The 21,998-nt window shown below is 32.6% G+C and overlaps 2 protein-coding genes across 2 annotated transcripts in view; one reads left to right on the top strand and one right to left on the bottom strand.

Annotated features, from left to right (window-relative positions):
* Nucleotides 1-6,937, top strand: part of Gycalpha99B (guanylate cyclase 1 soluble subunit alpha 2) — a 35,355-nt gene extending 28,418 nt beyond the window's left edge. The window contains exons 5-11 of the mRNA XM_014349321.2: nt 889-1,300; nt 2,415-2,594; nt 3,254-3,392; nt 4,966-5,132; nt 5,369-5,512; nt 5,858-6,012; nt 6,362-6,937. Of these exons, the coding sequence (XP_014204807.2) occupies nt 889-1,300; nt 2,415-2,594; nt 3,254-3,392; nt 4,966-5,132; nt 5,369-5,512; nt 5,858-6,012; nt 6,362-6,557 (1,393 nt within the window). The 3' untranslated portion in view covers nt 6,558-6,937. The remainder of the gene's footprint in view (nt 1-888; nt 1,301-2,414; nt 2,595-3,253; nt 3,393-4,965; nt 5,133-5,368; nt 5,513-5,857; nt 6,013-6,361) is intronic.
* A 1,594-nt stretch (nt 6,938-8,531) lies between these two features.
* The window catches only part of Rab3-GEF (Rab3 GDP-GTP exchange factor), a 38,489-nt gene continuing 25,022 nt past the window's right edge, over nt 8,532-21,998 (bottom strand). The window contains exons 22-30 of the mRNA XM_089597119.1: nt 21,085-21,339; nt 20,524-20,658; nt 20,060-20,319; nt 19,765-19,981; nt 19,407-19,679; nt 18,983-19,162; nt 11,549-11,621; nt 11,385-11,431; nt 8,532-9,738 (exon numbers count right to left, since the gene is read on the bottom strand). Of these exons, the coding sequence (XP_089453245.1) occupies nt 9,433-9,738; nt 11,385-11,431; nt 11,549-11,621; nt 18,983-19,162; nt 19,407-19,679; nt 19,765-19,981; nt 20,060-20,319; nt 20,524-20,658; nt 21,085-21,339 (1,746 nt within the window). The 3' untranslated portion in view covers nt 8,532-9,432. The remainder of the gene's footprint in view (nt 9,739-11,384; nt 11,432-11,548; nt 11,622-18,982; nt 19,163-19,406; nt 19,680-19,764; nt 19,982-20,059; nt 20,320-20,523; nt 20,659-21,084; nt 21,340-21,998) is intronic.

Raw genomic sequence — 21,998 nt, forward strand, 5'->3', positions numbered from 1 at the left:
TTTTTTTTTTTTCACCCTCAGTAAAATTCTTTCGTGCCTCTATGATACTACTGGAGTGATAAAATAGGGTTATAACTCCCTAGAGAATCGTTGCACGTTGCTAACTCGTGAGAAAATTAGTATTCTTGATTAACAACTCCGTATGGACCATATATTGTAATTTGGCCGAGTGTGAACAAAAAATTATTAGAAAGGGAAAATTTGTACAGTAAGAACAACAGTGGGGTTCACTTGTGTATTATATTTTTGAATTGTTTATTTATTAATCAATTTTTTCATTTATTATCTTACTCCCTTAGTCAAGTACTTATTTATTCCTCCATTTATTCATATTTTATCACGAATGCAAGTACTAAACAATTTTACATTTAGTCATAGATCTTAATTCCCATACATATTTGTTCATTACCTAGTTATCTTATTATTTTTTATAGTAAAATTAAAGCCTCCGAAAATCTTATATCAATAGGATTAGAAAAACAAATTTTAACTAGTTCAATCAAACAATAGATGAATTTCGTGAAAATCAATAGTTAAAAAATATAATAATTAATAATAGTTAACGACTTCAAAGTTTGAACCCCATCATTGCGTGCTGTATAACTTAATGAAGCTGCCAACAGTAATCCACCCCCTAAGGCGCTATACGCCACGGCTCTAGCGAGTATTCAAGAAAGTATAAATATCAATTCTCAGGAATCGCACGAAGTACAAGAATAAACAGTATTCGCAGTCACTTGCTCCGATTTCAGCTATAAATATAGTCCGCGTGTAAAATAATGCATCTATTTCCGTGTTCGTACATCACGCGTCCAATCTCCAACGTGACATGACTTGTGCAACTTGTCAGACTCGTCACGCTCGACTACTCCTTCCTTATCACTCCAGGTATCGCATCACGCCTGAGAACTTCAGCAGTACGGACGAGCCGACAATCATGACTGCAATAACGACGACGACGACGGGCGAGCAGGAGCAGGTGACCGAGTACGAGGAGCGTTACTTCCGGCCGCTGTCGCACGACGCGGCGGACCTGTGCATGGGAGTGGCGAGCTTCTGCAAGGCCTTTCCCTGGCACTTTGTCGTCGATCGCGAACTCGAGCTCGTACAGCTCGGGGTTGGTTTCATGCGCATATTCGGGCAGCAATTGAACCGGCACGGGCGTGACATATCCAAGTACTTTGCGTTCACGAGGCCGCGTGGTGTCAGCCTCGCCTTTCACGAGATACTCAAGCGCTCCAACACGCCCTTCGTTCTCACTCTACAGAGGCCCGAGGGTGCTGACGAGTTTCAAGCTGAGGTATGTTACCTGCTCTCTGGATTTTTCTTTTTTTCTTTTCCTTTTTTTTCCAATATATAGGTCAAACTTAATTGGAGGCCCCTTCGTGTTTATGTATAGTCACTTGTTTTCAAAGGAAAATCGATTAGCCATGAAAGTATCATTACACACTGTACGTTAAAAAAATTAATAAGTTGCTCTAATCGTCTTGAATTTTGTCAAAAATTTTCTGTTGCTAATATAAATATTGCACACTAGCTTAACATGATAATACAACCATTCTTGGAAAAAATAAGGAATCAACTGTCAAATGCGACAGGTCTTACAGAAATATCTTGTCGATCAAATAAAAATGAATATCAAACTCTAATTTAATGGAATTTCAAAGCTAATCGATGTGTTTTTGTTGAAAATATTGTTTTATTATTTTGATACGGGACCCAGTTGAAATGAGTACTCATTCAAATTTTTTATCAATATATTTCTTACAATATCTTACTTACACTATAATCTGCTCAGAAAGATAATAATTCACATGGCCTACTAATCCAGTGTTGAAAGGTCATTGATTTACCATCGAGTGCGATTCCTATATTTTTGCAAAGAAAGTTACGAAAAAGCATCAAATCACAAAGCACGACAATTCAATGTCCGATAAAGTGAATTAGTTCCTACAGCTTCGTCAATGTCACTGATGACACATCCAATTCCAAATAATCCCCTGATTTTCCTTCGGGCACACCCATCGTGTTCTGTTCAACTCATCTATGTAACGATGTACCAGTAATCCTTCTTTTCTCTAATGCACTACATTTCAGAGGAAGCAACACAACAATATAATCGGGTTATACAGAATAGGATTAAATTGGTGATTTTTGTTGCAATGAACAATTAAAAAAAAAGAAAAAAAAAAAAAAAAAAAAAAAAAAAGATGCATCAAATAACATTATGAATAACTGTAAAACCTTAAGATATATCCTGAAAATCTATGACTTTACGATAAAACAACGACGAGGCAGGTAAAAAAATTAACATTTCAAGGATTATGAAAGTTTTTTCATGTTTTAGAGTTGAATAAATATTTTTTTTTTTTTTTAATTTTACCTACTCGTTGTTGAAAAAAAATTCCTTGCAGGGGCTCGAGTTTAAAGGCCAGATGGTGCACTGCCCGGAGTCTGACTCGATACTCTTCGTCAGTTCGCCTTTTCTGAATGGACTGGAGGGCCTCACCGGTCGTGGCCTCTTCATCTCGGACATACCGCTGCACGACGCGACGAGGGACGTCATTCTCGTCGGCGAGCAAGCGAGAGCTCAGGTAAATCAATTAAATCAGCTCTTCCAATTGTTTGCCAAGAAACACGAATGCAGCCGTTGACTAGGGGATATTTAAGAGTAGATCGCGAAATATTGCCTCTGCACGGATTTCATCTTTGGACACAGGAAGCCACAAATGTGTCAGTCCGCTAACGAGTTACCGAAACGGCATGAAAAAGAGAGCTCTGGGCTCGTGACAAATGCCTGGTCGTTATTACAGTTCGAGAATATTACGTAAAGTGTCCGAGAATAATTACCTCGGGGTAAAAAATACGGTAATCTATACCACTGGATATGTTCATCGCTCGAACAATTAGCAAGCGTTTCGAAAAATGTCCAGCTGCGAGAGAACGAAGATAGAGTGTACGGGGGGCATCCTCGCTGAAGAGGAAAGAAAAAGCGTTTCGTTTCCGAGCCAAAGGTATAAACCGCAGTATTATACTGCCACCCTTCACAAGTACGCCTCATTACTCATGCAAAAGTAACGACGAGCATTAATTTGACGAATGCCCCGTGTCTTTGCATACGCGCGTACAGCGTGCACTGAACTCTGCGCGTGCATAATAGCCGACAAATGCACGTTACCCATCTCCCCGGAGCATTGTTCTCGTTTTATTTATTTTTTTTTGTTCTTACGTCCATTTGTCTGCACATATATAGGACGGCTTGCGGCGACGCATGGACAAGCTGAAGAGTTCCATCGAGGAGACGACCCGGCTAGTAGATGACGAGAGGGAGAAAAACGTCAGCCTCCTCCATCTTATCTTCCCGCCGGATATAGCGAAGCGACTCTGGCTGGGTATGTGTGCAAATGAAAGTATATATATACGGGCACAAGTGCTAGTAGATCTGAGTGGGTGTGCATGTGCGGAGGTGGAAGCTTTCGGAAGGGAGGCGACACGAGGGTAGGTAGGTGGGTGGGTGGTGGTTGGATGTGGATACCGTGACTGTGATAGTGGATGCATGTGGGGTGGCTCTGTGTGGAGTTGGTGTACGAGGTTCCAGTGGCACGTTGCATCAATATCGTTTTTCGTGAATTGACTCTGATAAGAAAGAGCGTGCCCGTGTAAATCTCGAAAAATCCCGGTGTTGCACTTTTTTTTCATTTGCCTTGATTTTTTATCCTTCGTCTCTTCTTTTTTTTTTTTTTTTTTTTTTTTTTAATTGATTTTTATAGCGTTATTTAAAATGGAATGCTTGTTCTCCGAAAATACAGTTAAAATGAATGCGACAGTGTTAAAAATTTTTATTCATGACATGTTTATCGTGATTTGTAATTTTCCAAAGTTTTAACTACGAAAGGATGGTCTGCTTAAGAGTATTTTTTAATTCAATTGAAAAAATAAAAAAAGGATACATTACAATAATGTTATTATTGTTATAATAAATTATACGTACAATTAGACAGTCGTAAGCAATTAGAATGAGAACAACAAAGAAGTAAGAAGACGTTGTAGGTAAAAGCATAGCCAAGCGAAAAATAAAGGGAAAAAGGCCAAGCGCAAAAAGGGTCAGAATCGTGTCGATAGGACGCTTGAGTTCACGGCTTAGCGGTTCCACGATATCTTTGCATAGGCTACTTGGCTCGTATAAAGCGAGGAACGTGTATAGCACACCTTTGCAATGGCTTTTTCCGCAGTAAGTTGTTTACCTGTACCGAAGAATTTTGTACGTCTAACGCTTTTGAAGTTTAGAAGGATTTTCTTTTGAGGCTTAGGTTTGTTTTCTCGTTCAATTAAAGGCTATTCTCTGTTCTCCTTGAACTCGAGTGTATGGAAAGTCAAGTCTTTAAGTATTCCCGAAATCTAAATTTTTTAAACTTTCAATTAAAACTTTCTAACTAATAATATGTCATGAAGATATAGACAAGAATTTTCTTGTTTCTGCACGCAGATTTGTAATGACAATTATCCATCAAAGCTATTTTTGTTGTAAATGATGACTCGGTCGATGACAACTTTTTCATTACAGTCAAAACACATGTTTACACGCACATACATCATCGTATCAAGAATATCTGCTGTAAGATCAGCTCGAGCCACGCCTAGTTTATGTTCAAAATCTGTCTTTAATTCGAGTAATGATTTTATGAATGTCTACACTACTATTTCTGATATTTGTGCCTTATCATTCCAATATGCATTCATGAAAAGTAGGAGAAACAGTTTCAAGTAATTTTACTTTGTGGTAAAGTCAATTTTTTCTGAAACTGACATGAATAAAATGGAGTAATTTGTTATCCACAACCAACATAACGCTAAAAATATAGCCAATGAGGAAAAATGGCTTGTGCTCGTCTTAAAAAATTAGTAGCAGTTTTTTACTATGATTCTAGTATCATTGAAAAACCAAATCATGTTTCACATGTACAGGAGAATCAATAGAGGCAAAAAATTATGCAGACGTCACGATGCTCTTCAGTGACATAGTTGGCTTCACAGCCATCTGTTCCACTGCAACGCCCATGATGGTCATTAACATGCTGCAAAACCTTTATCAACAATTCGACGTCTACTGTGGCCAACTTGACGTTTATAAGGTTGGTTAAAGATAATTTTTGAATGACAAATATTCTATTTAACCAGATGTAATGTTCCTCTGAAATTTCGTCTAGTTTAGGACATAATTTAGACAACAATATTTTTTTATAGTGCCACTTAGGCCAATATTCATTTTAAATAACTCGAATCAAGTACTAATTTCAACGATAATGTAGTAAAATTTTCATCCTATATTTTAAAAAATCTCAAACTCACAAAAAGTGTGACTTTCTAGGTGGAAACTATAGGAGACGCCTACTGTGTGGCGTGTGGTCTGCACCGAAATACAAACTATCATGCACAGCAAATTTCCTGGATGGCACTGAAAATGATTGAAACGTGCACCCAACACTCTACTCACGATGGCAAACCCATAAAGGTATGTTAGATGCACTTACTGACCGACCCATCCAGTGTATGTACCATCACTAGTTACCCTCATCTGCCAAGAAAATCAAAAAATTATATTGACGGCTTTATTTCATGTCTCAGTTATTGATATTGCGAATCAAAAAATTTTCAATTTAATTTTAATCTTAAACAAGTTAATGTCTTTCAAGTCTTGTTTTAAATTTTGCTTAGTAAAAAGATGTTATTTATAGATGTTTCCAATAACTTTAAAATGTAATGTCATCTATACATAGCATTTTTATTTGAGCTGTATCTTAATTTTTAATAATCTCAGATTTTAAGATAAATTCATATGTACAAAAATATTTTACAGATGCGGATAGGCATTCATACGGGTATGGTACTGGCTGGTGTTGTTGGTAAGAAAATGCCACGATACTGTCTCTTCGGTCACAATGTAACAATAGCTAATAAATTTGAGTCATCAAGTGAACCGCTTCGTATAAACATCAGTCCCACCACTTATGAGTAAGTTTCGTAAAATGTTTAATTTATTCATTGTATGCGATCCTTTTTTTACTTAATTTTTATGTAAAAAAATAACAAGATAAGGATCTAAAAATGAAAGCAGCATAACTACATTGAAACTTATAATTTACCATCTAACTAACATGAATTACATGTTTTAAATAAAAAATATAAAAATTCATAATTTCGTAAAAACAATATGATTCCAAAATTATTAGGAAGCCATAAAATCACTTGTCATCTAAAAAAGTTATTTCAAAAGAACATTACTTAGTATTATTATTTAATAATGTAAGAATGATCAAAGCATTTTATTAATAAAAATTTAAAAAATTTTATCATCCTAAAGGTTTCTCATGAAAACTCCAGGATTCATATTAGATGAAAGATCAAGAGACAATCTACCAAAAGAAATGCCACGTAATACAGAGGGTACGTGTCACTTTTTGAATAATTACAAACATCCAGATGTCGACGAAAATGTGCCTCTCGACGATCATATACAAGCAGCTCTCAATGAGTATGAAATTAACGGTAGCACGTAAGCACAAGAGCCTCGTACAAAGAATATAAATTTTAAAAAATCAATGATGACTTTCCGGGTGACGATGTAGTGATAAAACAAACCTATGTGTATGATTCATATAACCGACGAAAATGTCGTTAAATTATATGGTCGTCAAAATGATGTAAAAATTAATGCACGTATATAACTGTACATTATTATTTTAAAGCTTATGCTGTAATTAAAAATGATATTTTTCTTTTAAATTCTAAGGATTTACTACTTCGACATCTTTATTTTATTCAATGAAAAATGTAATTCTATTATAAAAAATAATTATTTTTATGATAAATTTTTCAATTTCTTAATATTATGATTAACAATTATGTAATTTATAAAAATTCATTATTTTGCTCAAATAATTACATTACACACAATATGCAATGCGTATTTATTGCTTATAACCCTATCCTTATTGCACCACATCAAAAATGTTTAAAAATATCAAAAACAATTTAAACGGTGCGTTAAATAAATTTGGAAATTTTCTTTGTCACACGAATTCATATAAAATTTGTATGTTACATGCATTCATAATAAAATAAACATCTTCATTAGAATAAAATATCGTTGTCTCCCACAAACTTTCTGTCAAGCAAAAATAAGATATATTAATAAAGAGAGCGTCTTAGTTGGACAGACAACGTTATTGTAAAAAATTATAAGTTTGATTCTCGTTGAAACATTTTAATGAGAACTTTAAAATAGGACAAGAAAATATAAATATATCACGTATGGTATTTTAAATTTTTCTATTTTTCTACGACTTTTTTTTATCTTTATTAGTACAATGATACATTTTACACAGTATGGTAAGTTGTCTCCTCGCGCAATAGATGAAAAGGATATGGTTTTTTTATTTGCATCTCTAGTTTTGAACAAACAACATAAATATAAAGATAATTGGGTACGCAAATTTACACATTTCACAAAAATATACATATTTACATAAATGTTTTACCAATTCTGTGACCCTTTTTATTCTTCTTTTTATGTTCCTTTAAAAAAGTTTACTTTTTTTACAAGCTATTAGTGTACCTTAAGAAATGCTGAACTTTTCTGCTGACTAAAATTTTTTTAATTTTATGTTTTCTAGCCTTAACAAAAAATGATACATACTTTAATAAAATTGATTATAAATTATATATAAATTTATAGTCAACAAAGAATTTTGTCTATTTTATGAAATAGTTACACTGATCACATACTTTTATACATACAGTTGTGTTAATTATTTTTCAAATCAGTAGCTTCATAAAAAATTAAAACGAATCTCAAAATAAATTACAATTTGACTTAGAAAGTTGTCTCATTTGACTGTATTGCTTTTTTATGTTTATGAATTCTTAGGCACGACCAATGAATGGAAGGGTTTGATTTTTATGCCAATTGGTTCGACAATTTCTTAATTTTACATTAAGTTTTACAACGCTTTGTCATCACATTCAAACTACTTGTGAAACCTCATTTTATTTATTATGAAATGATAAAAAAATTTTATTTCAAAAAAGAAATATTGTCTGATTTTCTGAGTTATACTTGATACAACAATTTTAATATATCACTAAAGTCAATAAAAAGTAAAAATTTACTAGTAAAAGATGAATCGTAAGTATTTATTTGAAATATTTTTCTTTGCTTTTAATCTGAGAAAACAAGTACGATAACTTAAGACACATGTGATCTCTCGTTTATTGGCTTAGCTAAAAAATGCATCTTTATGATTTGTTTCCTGGAAACTGCAAGGCAATAAATATTATTATTTCCGACACTTTTATAGGTTCTTTTGCTGATATCTTAAGTTTGAATTCCGTTATACGGAAAATTTGGGGGGTAGATCATTTTTTTGTTGATTTTTTTTTTTTTTTAAATAACTAATTAAATAAACACTTTTTGCTGAAAGCAAAAAATAGTACATCTAAAAATCAAAATTAATTATCCACCAATGTGTATTGTCTTATAGCGGATATTTTTGATACTTAAAAAAAATCTGTTTAACGATTTCTTAATTCATATTTTTTTTTCTGCAAACACTTTGTTTTCCAAGTTATCTAAACAATTACAATAATTGAATAATTTACCTCACATTTTCGTTTTAAAACAAAAATTTGCTAGTGCAGTAGCAAACTGTCAATTTCTTTTTTTTCCCCTTTTTTTTAACATTTACGACACTTTCAAGTTAAGTCACAAAACTTTATTCGTAAAATGAAGAATGCGAGGTTAATTGCTAAATCATTCATTTTTCTTTTTTTTTACAAGTTACCAAGAAAATTGCTTGTCTTCTTATTGTTTATTAATCAGCATTGCTCTAGCAACATTTTAATTTAATTGTTATTAATCATGACATATTTTTATATACACATATAGGACTCATGCAATAAAATAAACATAAATTAAAGGGCTTCTTAACATCATTTAATACTAATGAACAGCATCGTTTTGAAAATATGGTTACTCCCTCAGTACAATGTTCATCTTGTCATATAATGTACACTTCTTAATACCAACATCATCATCATGTATCAAAAGAAAAATAATGGATACTTTTTTCGCACATGTGTAATATTCTAAAAGAACATAGAAACAATCTACCTTGTGCAAGTTGAAACAAGTGCTTTGTTCAGAAAATTGTAAGACATCATTGAGGATAATACAGAAGGTTACGAGCGATCGCATTTGATCGTCGTTTAGCTCACAATATCATACATATTTGTATTTAACTTTTTTTTTTTTTTTTTTTTTTACATTTTTCGGAAACTTTTTACTTAAATACACTTTTACACCCAAGGTAAACAAGCGTAAGACGCACAGCCCTCATAATTATGTACAAAGGGTAAAGAGTGCCTGTTTTTGTGTCAGTGGTGTCGCGGGTAAGACTCGACCTGTGAGCCTCTACGGACCGCTTGTTGCTGGTGTTGCTGCTGCTGCTGCTGCTGCTGCTGACCAGATAAACCAACGTTCGAGCCTCGAGGACTAGGAGACTGAGAATTTTGTTGTTTCTGCTGCAAGTGGTGCTGCTGCTGATGAGACTGTTGCTGTTGGGGGTGATGGTGATGATGATGGTGTTGCTGCTGTTGTGGCTGTTGGTGTTGCTTCGTATGATCATTGCCAGTAGCCACGTATGAGAATAAACATAGCACGGAGTAGCAGATCTGATCCGCCTGCAAACCGTGCGTTTAGGATTTTAGAACTTAATGATCCATTGAAATTTCTCAAGTCAAAATAATTAAAGTGCAATCGTATGGAATACTATATTTGATCTTATTATTTAAATAGAGTGTAGCTGTATGGAATTCACTTCGTTTATCACTTTCATTAGAATAAACATTGATTACAATTATAATATTATTTTAAACAATGACGCAAGCTTCAACTAATACACCATGCAAGTAAGAAGAGTATTAAAAAATATGAATCTTGTACACAAATAAAAAAATTAAAAGTAGACTGCCCTAATACTTTTCTTTCTTAAAGATATACATTTTTAAAATTTTTAAATATTTTCGCACAATAAAACTAAGTTCCTTCAAAAATATTTTTTGTCAGATAAATGAATGCATACTTTATGAAAGAAAACTGTATAAGTTTTACAAAAAATAATTATTTTCAACATGAATAATTTTAACGCAGGTAGAAATGTAAAATTATGTTATGTTGCTCCAGTGGATTACTTTTAATTATTGTACAACTGCCTAAACAATATAATTTTTTAATTTAATCTTAAAAAAAAGTAATTAAAGCAAGTAATAAACAAACAATTCACTCGTTCTTATGAAAATGCACATTTAAAAGATAATTTATTACCCACATTTAAGGAGGCATGAGCGCAATATACATGCAAGTGACATATATAGTACGAATTTCTTGGTTAGAACTCCTTAAAAGCAAGTCTACGGCGTTTACATGGTTTTTCTAGACCTGTACGTATAGATGTGACTTACTTTATTTATAAATATTTCGAAATTTTGGTCGTTAAGATTGGATATTTTTTCTGCTTTCGTAAAGTACGTGAAAAAATGTACATGCTATCGCTTTTTCATGCGTATCCATATATTTATATTCGTTTGTGATTTGTTTCATTGTGCTACTTAGAAATTATTCCCATAAGACATGTGCTAAGCGTACGATTTTGAAACTACTATGACATTGAAATTTGGTCGTTAACCCACAATTTTTTTGATGCCATCGTAAAATTAGAACCTTAAATAAAACTATTGTAAAGTTTACGCTCAATCAATATTTTTAAAATTTTTTGCATGGAGACCGCTCATGCCTCCTTAATGACCAGAAAATGTTTAAAACACATTTTTCAATTTGAAGGGTTGAAACAAGTACAAAAAAACCACACATTTTACTTTTACAGCAACGATTTCACTTCAAAAAGGCAAAAGATATGTACTGTAAAAAAGAAAAAAATGAAAGAAAAAGAACACTTACACTTGCGCACTTCGGCGCAAAAGTAAAGAAAAACAAAACATAGATAACGTGACATCATGCATCAGAACTCTTTCGATCTGTCGGCTGCTCTACGGGGCGAGCCTCCAATGAGAGTCGCTTGGTAAACGCAATGGAGAAGATTCTGTGCATGCAACCAACAATCTCGTCAGCCTAGATTTTAGCAAATAACAGAACAGAGTACATAGACGACAATTTTTACCACATCAATTTTCACATTGAAAATCATTTTAAAGGTTTGTTTGATAACTACTGTACACCATATAACAAATGCTACGAAGCTTAAAAAATGACAAGTTCAATCAGTAGTCTTACACTTTTTAACTAGTAAAATGTGCTTAAACTGACTTACCATTTGGGACTTATATCTACGTTGAATTACTTGTCTAGTCTTAGGATCTACAACAAAAATGAGAATGCTTATAGTACGATGAAATTGTTTATTTATAATGAATCGTAAATTTTTTGTATAAGAAAAAAGTGTTATATTATAAAAAAACTATGTTCAGTACTTACTGAATTCTTCCAAAACGAAGATTCCACCCTTCAGAGTAAAGCACTTGCGGATATGCTCGAGTCTTACAAAAAACTGAAAAGAACATCAGCAACAATTAGTCAAATTTAAAAAAAAAGAATTATGTTTGTCAACTTTATCCTAACAATGCATGCAAGTACTATGAAATAAATTTATACTACTCTAATATCATGTTTTGTTTGTCACACTTGCATACTACAGAACAAGTAATAGTTTAATGAACTGGAAACTCGTGTGTGTCAGTATTTAGAAAGACTATTAACTTTTTGTATGTTGGTGTAACTAAAACATCAACTTTTTGATGGATTAAATCGTGCGTTTAAAAATATTTCATGCAGTCGTAAATAAGCATGCCTAAAACCAAACTTTTGATCAACTGCTTGAACTGACTAATATTTAACTAAAGTTACTATAAGATTGTACAGGATAAAAAAGCTATGACATAACTTTTTTTATTCATAACTTTTGTTTGTACATACTTTTTCAATAAATTGTAATTTACACTAAGCTAAATCACATACAAGCAAAATTCATGCTTTGAGATAATCAGCAGGAAACATTGACATGAACATGCATTTCTTACACAAATTTGCCAAACATTGAGTGAGTATTGTGAAACGTGTGAAATGCAAAAAAAGAGGCAGTAGCAAAAAGATGCAGCAATAGGCAGATACAAACAAGTAAGCAGACAGGTAACTCTGGAGATGGCTTATTGTCTTGATAAAATGGTGTTTGATTGATGATTACTATTTTCACGATTGATGGGTTACAATTGTGCACTCGTGTGTATTTGTGGGGTCTATAGGGCTGACTTTTAATGTATATTGATTAATGAATGTTAAAAATAGTTTAAAAATTTTTTTTAACGATTTTTGCTCTACGAGACGATATACTACATATTTTAAATGATCAGGGTAGTTTTTAATGGAAAAATATCAATTAAAATTTTTTTGTCTTTGTGATGAAAGTGAGAAATTTTTATGAGTTAGTAACATTTTTTTAATAATATTATAACTTTCATGAAATGTAACTAAAAATTGAGGGTGTTATTTTGAGTTTAAGAAGTGAACAATGCAAACAGGCTCATGAGTTGCCCAACATGAATATCAAGAAAGTTCTAAGCTATACCATGCAAGTAAATTTGTTTTATCTTCAACAAGAAAATTTTTATCAGTGATAACATATAAACCTTATAGTTGCTAATAATTTCATTCGCGTGCTTTTTTTAGTGATCTAAGTATTGTCGATTATGTATAAAAGGACAAGGGAGTGCTAAAGTGTGATTATCATATTCTTCTAAGCATTGAGATTCTCAAAGGTTTAACTGTATATTGCATCCTGTGGGACAAATTCAAAAAATCTTATTTGTAAGAAAATTTGTTTATTTTAACATTGTTGTGTCAATACAAACTTTCAACTGTATTTTTATTCATCGCGGGTTTTGAGATTTTCAACTGTGCCTACTATTAATAATTTGTCAAATTAAATCAGTTTATCACTTCTAATTTAAAAGTATGCAATAGTGTATATTTTATAGAACGAAGACAAAAAGTAGCCATGGACAGGCAGAAAAAGAGGTTTTAATAATATTGACAACTATCGTTATCTGATATGCAAGAAAATTGATAGATAATGCATGTGCGAGGCACTAAAAGAATATCTCTTTTACTACACAACGAAATTCTTTTTTCAAGTGTTTAAATAAAAAAGGATATTTCGAATATATATCCACAGCATTATCTACAGGAATTCAAAAATTAGGGGCTTCGTATAATACATAGGTTAAATAAAAAAGAAAATTTATTAATTGAAGTGCTTAGTGTATTGTGCCTGATTTATGTAAAAGAACAAAATAAAGCTGAGAACGACTAAGAGATACGTCGTTTTCTCTCTGTTCCTTTTTATATTTAATGCATTTAGGTAGAGCCTGTTAAAAAAAATCACTGCTGCACTTTCAAATACCAACAGAATAAAGATTTTCAAATGTTTACTTTCTAGTTATACTTGCACTAGTGGAAACGTTTTCAAAATGATTTCTCCTGTTGATATATGAATGGGCTGTCAATGACATATATCAAATGAAACATTACAATTACAACTAACACCCATTATCGTATTGTATAGATGTACAATCATGTGGATAGAATAGATCAACTAATATCAATGCAAACTTTGTTAGAGTAATATTAAAATGAAATTTGTTTTACATAAGCGTATTGTTGTGTTTGAAAAAAAATAAAAAAGCCAATCTAATTTTTAATGACAAACGTATTATATCACATTAATTTGTATAGCCGTTTCAACTAGGAATTTTACAAAAATGAACTAAAGACTTATCGTCAACTACAAGTGCAAACAAAAAAGCATCTCTTAATCGTTCAATCAAAGTTAAGGCTATTATAATCTACTATATAACTTTCTTTCTGAATAAAAATTTATTCAATAATACAATCAAAATTTGAAAATGACTTAGAGTTACTTGTAAGCTTCATAAATCGTTTAAAAGATTACTTCTTTGACTATGATTACGATCGATGGAAAATAAATTGCAGTCTTCTTTCGTAACTTACGTACAAAATATTTTTAGTGCAACAAATTAAATATATCTCTTCAGACATTTGCACTTATATTTTCCATCTGACAGTTTGTATAAGACTTTAAAATAAATTTATAGTGTCAGTTGCATGACGTTTTTGTGTCTAATAAGTGAACTGTAGACAAAAAAATGAACTCAACTAATCAATAAAAGCATTTCCGTAACACAGCTAACATTGACAATTGTATTATCATATGAAATAATAATGACTAATAAATCCAAACTAAAGGACATAGGTGGGTGAGATCATATAATAATATAATTATCTAAAAATACAGATATAGTTTGCTATACTCTCATAAGTTATACAATAGTTATATAATGTGTCAATTAATAAATTTATTAGTACCTCAAAATCCTGTTTGCCCAACACACAGCCAAGGGGTTATTGATCCGACGTAGGGGACGGGTCAAGTCAACAGAAAAAAAGAAGATTCAAATTATATCTATCAAATTCAGTCAGTCAAATCACAGGTTTGTTATTTGAATTACAGAAATCGGGTAATTGAAAAATCACGGACAAGGAATATGGGATCACATAATGAAAGAGGAGTATTGATCACCAGACAATTTCTTTTGAAAGTTGGAGACACAATAATTGAAGTTTGTGATATTTTTTTTTAATTCACCAAGTAACAATCATTAAAGTAAAAAATACTGATTTTTTTTTCATAGGGACAAATATTTTTCATCTTCGATAATTCCATTTCTATTTACGTAAACTACATCCTCTTTGAATGGCATAACTTTACTTTGCATATGTTTTCCAAGAAATGAATTGAGAAAACGTCTTTCGTTGAAAATAAATAAAAAAATTTTTTTCTACCTATTAATTTAGTAAACTAGTTCATAAGCTTGTCTCTGAGCAATCGAACGTCTCAGTTGAAAAATATATTTTTCCATTGTTCAAGGACCATCTCAAAAGTTCCCAAGCCGTGAGAAAAGTCTATTTACCATTAATGCAATATTATTTTATAAAAACACCTGCCTACTAAAGATGTACACCATCAATCAAAGCGTTTTGGCATATAATATAACAGATGTAGTTGTATGATAAAATAGTATCAAAGTGAAGAGTCAACAAATATTGTAGAGTGTATTAATTAAATAATAGGAACCATATAAAATGATCCGGTGAATAAACTTTCCTCATACATATCCCACGCAAATAGAAGTTGTTAGTTGCATTCAGCATTCAGAATACAAATAAAAGAAAAACAGACATAATTACGTGTATCATAATATTCTGTAATAAAGATTCATAAAAATTTTGTATAAAATAGCGTAATGCAAGTAGGGATGCGATGTAGAGAAAGTTTAGTTTTGGTGAAGAGAAAAAATTATTAGTCGAAAAGTCACATAGAATTCTTGAGATTTTAATAATATTAAGCTATTAAAGTTGCCCTCTAGAGTGGAACCAAATTTAGCTTAGGAAAATCAATATAAGTAATAAGTAATGCTATGTTAATGACTGATATACTATTATGTAAAAAAAAAATAATACCACTTTGGAATAAGGATGAGACTTTCATCAATGTGATGTACAACGCAAGTATAATATCATAATATAGTATAATATGTATAAGACAGATAAAAGTAATTGTAGGCTGCACATCGAGCTTCATGCATAAAGACATTGAATATTACGCTCAAAAAAGAAAATGGTATTCAAACTCAAAATGATAAAAAAAATGTAGATCAGTAAGTATCATTTCATTAGTAAAAGTCAGACAAAAAAGTTAAATGAAAAAGACCAGGACTTGTTATGCACAGTTACAGATTATTCCAAGTTCTTTCTGTACTGGACTACCATTTATTGCATTTTTACGCGGTCGGGGAAAATTAAAACATAGTATCTTTTAAGTATGATTATTAAAGGGTTCGATTCACATACAACAAGTGATGTTCTACTTTTAGTCAGGACTAACTAAATAGAATAAAAAAATACAGTATACAAAATAATTATTCCACATAACACTATGTGTCATGACGTATTATTATAAATATTTCTTCGACTGCTTACTTCGTAAAAGTCTTATATTCTTCCAAAGAAAAAAGTGTAAGATGTTACAAAATTACTAATTAGACTAAGAAAAGAAAGTGAGAGTTAGCTAAGTTAAATGTTACGATTCGACTGTATTCTGCTATGTGTGTGAAAATATATATTCAGGATCGAATTTAGTATTTCGAAAGATAATATCCCTGGGAAGAAAGTGTAAATTTCAGAAAAAAAAATGTTTGCTATATATCTAGAAACTAACCCCGTACAACCTAATTTTTCTATAGGCAAATAAAATAACGAAGAGTTTTTCAACACCAAACAGTCATCTGTAGTTAAAATTATAAATGAAATTTAGCTAAATAAAAGTGTTATTAATGAACATAATACCAATGGCTTTTGTGTTCATTTAAGAACTCTTGTAATCTTTACAATAACATTATTCAACAAGCTCATGTATTGGTAATTGAGTGGTACCTTGCAATTTGAGTTGTTTATATTGATTAAATATTTTTTTTTGTTTTTTATTATAAATTTTAAATGTCCACAAAAAAATTGTAAAGACATAAAAACGTTTTTGTAAAATTTTAAGGACTTTTATAGCTTTTTTCAGCTTTTCTAAAATATCTTGTGTACAAAGTAAGGTCTCTCAACACTTAAAACGTGACATCAGGAAGCAATAATAAAAATGTTTAGTATTTATTGGTAATAGTAGTTTCCACACGTGTCGACGTATATGTCACTAGGGCAGCTAGCACCAAACCTGAAGGGCCTACAAAGCAACACCCGAGCGACTCCTTGTGCTCGCCTTGGTTGGAGGCACACCGGATACGAACTCTATTTTTTCTACTAAGGGGACAGTAAACGTCCAGAGTTATAAAATGTCCAAAGTAGGAAAAGTTATTTCAATGCTTTGAATCAGGAAAAATCATTAAAATTATTGTAGGACAAAAAAGTTACATTTTAGTAATACGGTGTAATATCAATTTAACGTAATTCAAATAAACTTATATTAAAAATCAAATATATTATGATTTACAATTCCACTTTTTTCTTTAGTAAAGAATGTAGCAGTCTTGCCGTGTTTCCAAAAATATGTTTTATTTAAATTTAGCTAATATTTGCTCGATTTCCAAATAGCATTTATTATAAAATTGATCTAACGTATCAAGTTATCATCTGCGATTGATAATAAAATAGTTGAAAAAAAAATTATCAATACAACGTATTATCTATTAATAATTTTATCAATGTATATGAATTCTTACTTTTTACGATGATGATACTTGTAGGGTTAATGTGGCGTATAAACATCTTATAACAATAGTAATAATGATAATCAATTTAGTAACTTTTCGCCAATAAGATGTATCTAAAATGCTCTAACTCATGTGCTTTTGAACGAACGTGATAACTATTAAGTAATTAATAAATGTTTTTTGAAAAGCTTGTGCGTGTCTTACTTAAAGACAACAGTTAATAATGAACTCTTTTTTTAAATTGAATAACACTTTAAAGAGTCATTACATGAAGATTTAGAGAAGATACGTACATATATATAATTTAAGCAGATCGCAGTGGTTTAGCGATGGGAGATAAGATTGAGTGGTCCTTGCATCAATGCAATTAAAAAAAGAAGTAACATAGAGAAAGATTCGATGATGGAATTAATTTAGCTTCATAAAAAATGTCAAAGAATCACACAGACAAAAAACACAATAAAAAATTAAGTTTAAGATAAAAATCGAGGGTTAATAGCTATTGTTTAAAGATTTTATCATATTTAAATTACAGCACACACAGTGTATTTTTCCTTTAAAATATATCTTTTGAAAAAACATCTTGTTTTATATTTACAGTGTTTTATTTTAAATTATTTTAATTATCAAGCTGTAACAAAAATAGGGACCGTTATTTTTTTATGAACAAATTAAAAAATCCACCCACTTTAGCTAGCACTTTGAGATGAAATAAAGAATAATTAAAGATACGAAACAAACATGTAAAGAAAATATTGGTACGGTTTGTATATGAAAATATAAAAAATTAGTAAAAAAAAAATAGTATTATGAGAGAAGAAAGATTAGTTTACTAGAGGGTACAGCCACGAAAAGTGATTAGGTTTATCAAGATAAAAATAGCATTTTTATCTTTATAAGTGTACAGACTACTAAAATCTAATTTATAAATATCTATGATTAATTTTCTGTTTACAGGAGAAAAATGTGGCAAAGTTACTGCGAGCGGTTGTTACTAGACTTGGAGAACTTTTGATAGTTTTGGTAGTATTGGATCTACTATATTTGTTTTCATTATCATATTTTCTATTAAAATAAAAGATAATTTCTCATTTATAAGTACGTTCCTGCAAAATTTAATGTTTGTTGCTAGAATAAAAAAAAACATTAACAATAACTTTCCGCATGATTAGTTGATTTAGAATTACAATTAGTAAAATTATTATCTTTAGAAATTAATAAAAATAGCGTTTTTATTTTGCTTCAAAAGTATTAAACGCCTATAAAGAATAATAATAATTTGGTAACATGACATAAGCGTAACACTGTGCATCATCAAAACTGCCTTCAGGTTATCACGAAACATTTCGAATAATTATCAAGAAAAATCAAAAAATTAATAGGATACAAAATAGAGCAGGAATCAAATCGACGATGGGATAACGTTGGTATTATATTTGAGAATAAAAAACAAAAAAATAAATCGACAAAATTTTCATGTATAGAAAAATAGAGAAAAATCTTTCATTTCATTAGTAAAAGAACAAAAAAAAGAATAAATGAGATGGCAAACGCACGTTACCTTGCTATTGGCGAACAAGAGACCGATGCCCTCCATGCAGACTTGCAGAAGACCCCCTTGATTCGTTACCATGTCTTGGACTGGAAACTCACCACCAAGCTCGACGTCCATGTTACCACCTCGGCCTCGAGCCGCGGCCTTCTCCATCGCATCTTTTATACAGTAATACAGATCTCGGCACTGAAAATCCAGCCAGTTAACTCTTAATGTATTAATATTTCATTATAATTTTTCGAAATTATTTAACTCAATATTACGGCACATAAAGTATTATAATCTGAATGCTCGTCATTTGTAAAGAAATCCTTGGCCTTGTAAGAAATTTCTAGTCTATTCCTGACATGTAACGTAACGTGACTTGACAAGGTTTACGAGTAGAGGCATGCGTACACACACATACACGTGAAATTGTGCTTACCAATACCTTTTTCGTATAATACTTGTGCAGTTGGGTCTGTCCGCCGTTCCGCCTCCAGAGGCAAAGCACCTTGGTCTGAGGACTGTAGGTCATATTGACCAGACGTTCGTACCACCAGCGTTCGACGATCACCCCGTTAACCGAGCGCAGCACCAGACCGTCGTGGCGTACCTCTAAAAAACGCAGGTCACCCTCGGCGTTGGTGCCCGAATGGACTGTAAAAGATTGGCGGTGCATCTGACGGGACGTCAGGGGCTTTAGGTCTATATCGTTGCCGTTCTGTCAAGTGATTCGAAAATTCTGAATAAGTTTCCATCCCGAACTATCAGATTGCCAGGATCGATGGTCAAAATGACTGACTTACCAGGTCCTTTATCTGATCGAGAAGTTGATTGAGCTCTTGGCTATATATCAGACCTATGTGGCTTTTACCGAGCAGCCGGCGAGTCTTCTGCTTCAGCTCTTTTTTTTCGACGTTCAGCATCACGAGTATGGCCGTCAAATTGTGCAACAGCGTACAGAGCAGCCTATCCTCGTCGTGCTCTAACCTTCGCCTTTCGCTTTCGCTCAAACTTTTATACCTACGACATGCATCATCAATGTCAACAATGCGTCTTCCAGTAGAGAGAAAATAGGAACAGAGAAATCCCTTCGCAAACCTTTCCATCATTTCACCAGGTCCCTGGTCCATGCCGATCATATCCCTCTCCTGGGAGACAGCGTCCAGAAATGCGTCCTCCCAGAATTGCATCTGATCCCACAGGGTCAATCTCTCCTTGCCCAGGAGACCCTCAAACAGATAGGTGCGCGCTGTCTCGGGACTCGGGCTCATCGTCGATGGTATAAAGACGTTGCCACCACTGAACTTGCTCAATGATGACCTGCTACTCGACCAAACGCTCGCCGTGCGCTGCTTCACCTGTTTCGGAAACTGGTGAATTATACAAATCAATGGCCCAGAGGCTCTCTACTTTTCTACGTTCATCTGAATATCAAAAGGCAATATGAAAATGTTTGTTTGATTGCCGAGAAATAAGTGTATAATACAAGGCCATTCGGTTTTTTGTGTAGCATTGAGTTTAATGGTGAGTCTATAGTTTCGTGATTGAGATGAGAAGCTTACGTTGCCCTGTTCAACCTCACTGTCGGAGACTGTGCTGCGAAAGGACGCCTGGTGACTCGATCGAAAGGCTGGATTCGTTGTGATGCTACCACCATCGGTGGACAAGGCCTCGTTGCTGCCAGCTGCGTTTCCCTTCTGCAATGAATTTCATTGTGATCTCAAAAGTTAGACACCATAAACCACCATAAATACACAAATGGCTCTAGATTCATCAGCCTTCTTTTTAAGGAATTGGTTAAAATCTTCAGAAAGTGGACGTACAACGTATTTTAAGGTATACCTACTGTGCAACATACAGATAATATTTTAGACTTGTGAAAGCAAAAACAACAACAACAACAACAACAACAACAACAACAACAGTAATGTACACAAATCTACGTAAACAACACAACGTGAAATAAATAGAAAAGCACATTTTGCGTGGATAAGTCATGTAGGGTTTTCTGCAGGAATTCCTGCGGTAAACCTAGCAAGATTTTTCCATTAGGACAGCACATAGATCAATAGTTGTTACTAAACAATGGCACATCTAAATTGTAGTCGTACGGGGGGACGTACATCAGAGTCGAAGGACGTGAGTTTACTGAGAAGGTTGAGTTTCTTGTTTTTCATGTTGAACATATCGAGGAACATGTCGGTGGTCGACTGATTTTCGTCACTGCTAGTCTGAGACTGGGGCCGCTCGAGCCTCAGCTGGGGCGGTGGCTCCTGGTGCAAGTAGTTCGCGGGTGGCTTTTGCGTTGGATCGTAGGCTGGGTGATTTGGTGACTGCGGGGACGTGAGATTTTCTCGGCTACCGAACGGACTTGACGCCTATTTTGTGCGTGAGGAGAGAACCGATCGTAAGACATAAAAAACAATCGGCTGGATGTGATCATATGGCGAGGGTTTTGCGTGCTTCGAAGGTTCGATGAAAATTTTTAAGTGATTCGGAGACTGTTAGTCTTTGTGACACTTGTAATTGTTGACAGTTTTTAAAGGCTTTGAAATCACCCAAAATCTTAAAAATTTTCAATTATGCTTGTAGTCCTATACAGATTTCTTTTCAATACTCCGAATGACTTTAAAGACATTAAGGTACTTCAAATGCCTTTGATGACTCGAAAGAACCTCGAAATCTTTGCACTACTTTAAATAACATTAAGTGACTTTTAACAATTTTGAAACATCAACTTTAAGTTATGGATTAATTTTTTTTTTTTTTTTTTTTGTCGAATCTAAAACATTTTTTATGTCTTATCACAATTTAATCGTGTACAATATCGATGACGTGCACTACCTAAATCAAATATCACTATTTTCTAAGTCTGAATTTCTCTATGTAGAAAGTTTATCGATTGTGCACAAGTGCATATATTATATACATTATACTTTAATAATTTTTACGATGTAAAGTGGTAATCATCAATATACAACGCAATCTATATCACTCCATAACTTGATAGTTACTAAAACGAAAATAAAAATTTTTC

The sequence above is a fragment of the Copidosoma floridanum genome, unplaced genomic scaffold (genome assembly GCF_036245765.1).
Source record: "Copidosoma floridanum isolate Cflo_tuat_1 unplaced genomic scaffold, Cflo_Japanese_pri ptg000030l, whole genome shotgun sequence".
Classification (NCBI taxonomy): Eukaryota; Metazoa; Arthropoda; class Insecta; order Hymenoptera; family Encyrtidae; genus Copidosoma; species Copidosoma floridanum.